Source organism: Notolabrus celidotus, chromosome 2, assembly GCF_009762535.1.
Source record: "Notolabrus celidotus isolate fNotCel1 chromosome 2, fNotCel1.pri, whole genome shotgun sequence".
In the NCBI taxonomy this organism is placed as follows: domain Eukaryota; kingdom Metazoa; phylum Chordata; class Actinopteri; order Labriformes; family Labridae; genus Notolabrus; species Notolabrus celidotus.
The window spans coordinates 12,780,791-12,784,271 of record NC_048273.1 but is presented as its reverse complement, the minus strand read 5'-3'; the positions used below and the strand labels follow the sequence as shown (position 1 = coordinate 12,784,271).

Here is a 3,481-nt window from a genome sequence, read left to right as displayed (position 1 = left end):
TATATATTTTATTATATATCCCAGTTGGTCTGGGATCACCTCTGGATTCCTCAGGAGGAGCTTGAAAGTGTTGCTTGGGAGAGGGATGTCTGGATCAATTTGCTTGGACTGCTACCTCCGTTACCCTACCCCGGAAAAGCGGATGGATGGATGGATGGATGGATGGATGGATGAATATGAATTTCAAATATTCTTGAGAGCAGCTATTTGCAATACTGTTTTGTAATACTAAATCTCCATACATGGGGTAAAACCTTTGGATATGTTATGTTCACAAAAAGGAGCCTGCTGCTGAATTTTTCTCTGACCTAGCAAGCCGCTTTATTACCTGTACTGGACGATTTGTTGACCTATATTTCTGAACCTGTGCTTAATCGTCTTTGTGACTTCCAATTCTGAGTTATGTTTGTGGTTTGGTAGTCTGATAACAACCTCTAAAGTTATATAAGTTGCCGTTTTGTTTGATAGAAGGTGGTCGTTAGCATAAAGTGGTATAGCATTAGTGATCATCATGTTAGCTGTAGAAAGTAGCTGTTTGGAATGGAACTGATGTTATGATGGGCTCATTATGACAAAACAACTGTAGAATTCCGAGGGGTATAAATAAGACCACCAGTCAGTTAAACCTTCACTGCAATACTATTCACTAACCCAGTTAGTTGAAGATCTCCTTGTGGTATATTTGTTTGGAAAACCTTTTAGTTATTGAAATGTCTCAGAGTTCAGCCTCATCCCACCGTCTGTTGGCAGATACAGACTGTGTGGTCAAACCGAACGACATCATCATCAACAGCACCAGTTCTTACCTCGTCCAGGACTTCATTGGCAAAGGATGCTTCGGCAAAGTTGCCAAGTCCGTGAATTTATTCACAGGAAAGGACGTAGCTCTTAAGATTGTAACATCTGAGGACAGCAGAGCCTCAAAAAGAGAGGTATAGATCCTTCAAGTCTTTTAAGTCTGTTTTAAGTGCTTTGAGTGGTCAGACAGACTACAAAAGCGCTATATAAGTCCATTTTACAGAATGATGTTTTGTACTTTGTGATATATTTTAAACAGTGTAGTTAACATAGAGTAATTTTCTTTTCTGTAACAGCTCAAAATGCTGGAAGCTATCCGTTCTCTTGACCCAGTCAAGACAAACATCGTTCACTTCTTTGAGACGTTTGAGCACAGAGGCCTGACCTGTCTGGCTTTTGAGAAGCTGGACAGAGACCTGTTCCAGCTTTTGATGGACAGACATGAGAATCCTCTGTCGCTCAATGAAATAAGACCAATTGCACATCAGGTAAAGAATTTATGTCTAAAGATGAATAAAATAATAAAGTGAAACAGATTTGTACTTCATAAAGAGAACATGTACTTTGCACCTGTACTCTGCACACTCGTCAGTCGTGTCTGTAAGCCTCTTCATGTCCTCTTTCGTCCTGCAGCTGCTGACAGCTTTTGATGCACTCAAAGGAATTGGTGTCATTCATGCTGACCTGAAGTTGGATAACATCATGCTGGTGAACCATCAGAACCAGCCCTTCAGAGTCAAGATCATTGATTTTGGTCTGTCACTTCACACCAGTGAAGTGAGGCCAGGTCTGATGGCACAGGGTATTGGGTACAGGTAGGGGCATTCTGCAAACTTCATGTTTGCGCAGATGTTTGTTCCAGCTGTGGATGATCAGGCAGAAGGTATTTCAAGCTTTCTGACACATGTATGTGATGGTGTACTTTCAAACAGAGCACCTGAAGTCATCCTGGGCCTCCCCTTCACAGAGGCCATTGACATGTGGAGTCTGGGTTGTGTCCTTGCAGTCCTGTACCTCTCCTGTCACCTGTTTGGGGTACTCTGTGAGTACCAGCAGGTAAGTGACTCATTACATTGTCATTTGATTGCACAGATGGTGAAATATTGTCCCAGATAGGTTGAATCCCAACCACAGACGTGATGTATCATGGTTATTTATGATCTGTTTTAGATGAGGAACATTGTTGATGTCCTCGGTCAACCAGCTGACCACCTCCTTGATGCCGGCAGCTTAACTAATAAGTTCTTCAAGCTGAACCAGCATTACGACTACCCAAAGTGGTGGCTTAAGGTATTCTGCTCGTCCCTACGCTGTTGCATTATTTCAGCTGTAACTGAACAACATCTTTTTCTTCAGAATGAGCTTGAAGGACAAAGTATCTGACATGTACTGTATGTTTTATTCCTGTAGACTCCGATGGAGTACAAGCTGACCACTGGGATTGAGCCCAAAGAATGTGAGAGGGCTCTCAATCATCTGGATGAGATTGTTACAGTAAGTGAGAAATTTTAATGGGTGAAGAAAGGGTTACTAATCATTTACTCTGCATAAACTAAACTTCTGATTTGGTTTCAAATGTAGATTTTTCCAGACATAAAGGAGTTCATAGAGCTAGAGGATAAGAGAGCTTTCCTGAGCCTCTTAAAGTGTCTCCTTCAGACTGACCACGAGCAGAGGATCAGTCCTGACAAGGCCCTGAAGCACCCGTTCATCTCAATGGTGCACCTACAGGAGGAGCTGGACACCAGCATATAGTAAGTGACTATTGTGCAAGCCAGGTTGCATAGACGCTTGCCTTGATGAACACTGACACTCTGAATACTAATCATTGCCTGATTTTCATGTTTTTCTCAGTGTTGATGATTCATACGATAAAATGGATCTCAGCCAGAGTAACGACTCCGATGAAGAGCTTATATTTGATACAGAACCTGACGAAGAGCTGAAAGCTGGAGAAACTCCAGCCTGTCTTCCTGCAGATGCTGCAGGATCAGCCTCCCCTGGCTCCTGTGATGACACGTCTGATGATGCAATAGCTAAAGATGCCTCTCCTGAGGACCAATCAGTTGTCAGCTGCTGTGCAGCACAGGTGAACAGTGAGGAGAATAAAGAGGAGCGGAGGTCGGCCACTGATGGGTCAACAGTCAAAGAAGAGACTGCTGAGGTGAAGAGAAGCTCTCTGAGGAGAATCAGGAAGTTCTTCAGCCGGGCCATAAGGACTGTGTTTAGGATGAAAAAGAAAACTTAAACACAACACCTCTGACAGCCTCTGCTTCTTCTACTACTGAAAATTGTTGAAATACAGCTTTCACATGTTAAGCTGAAGTCAATAAATAAAATGACTTGAATTGTTTGTGTGACATTTGATTAACTGATGAAATAAAAAACAGATGTTTAAAGTTAAGTGTCACGTGATGAAGAGACATGAAGTGATATTTGTGCTTATATTTTTAGCATGGGAGTTTTCCCTTACAGGCTGCAGTTTTAGTATACAGTCAAGTCAGCTGTAGGCTGTTGATGTTGGTGGCACTGTTAGGGTGCAAGTGAGCACGATCATGTGGGCGCTTGTGTTTTCTTGTTTATGAGTTCATCATGTGGGTCTGAGAAGTTGGTGTTGGTCTCAGTTTCCTGAGGTGGGTAAGAGGTAACAGTGAGAGCGCCCTTGTCACCTGGCGTCACTAGA

At 42.6% G+C, this 3,481-nt stretch overlaps 1 protein-coding gene across 1 annotated transcript; it reads left to right on the top strand.

The window, feature by feature from the left end:
• Nucleotides 1-590: 590 nt before the first annotated feature.
• LOC117807492 (homeodomain-interacting protein kinase 1-like) lies at nt 591-3,151 on the top strand. Its single transcript, XM_034676812.1, has 8 exons — nt 591-932; nt 1,095-1,286; nt 1,432-1,613; nt 1,731-1,854; nt 1,969-2,088; nt 2,209-2,292; nt 2,380-2,552; nt 2,653-3,151. Exons 1-8 carry the CDS (start codon nt 711-713, stop codon nt 3,044-3,046), a joined length of 1,491 nt encoding a protein of 496 aa, XP_034532703.1. The 5' UTR covers nt 591-710; the 3' UTR covers nt 3,047-3,151.
• Nucleotides 3,152-3,481: the final 330 nt, after the last annotated feature.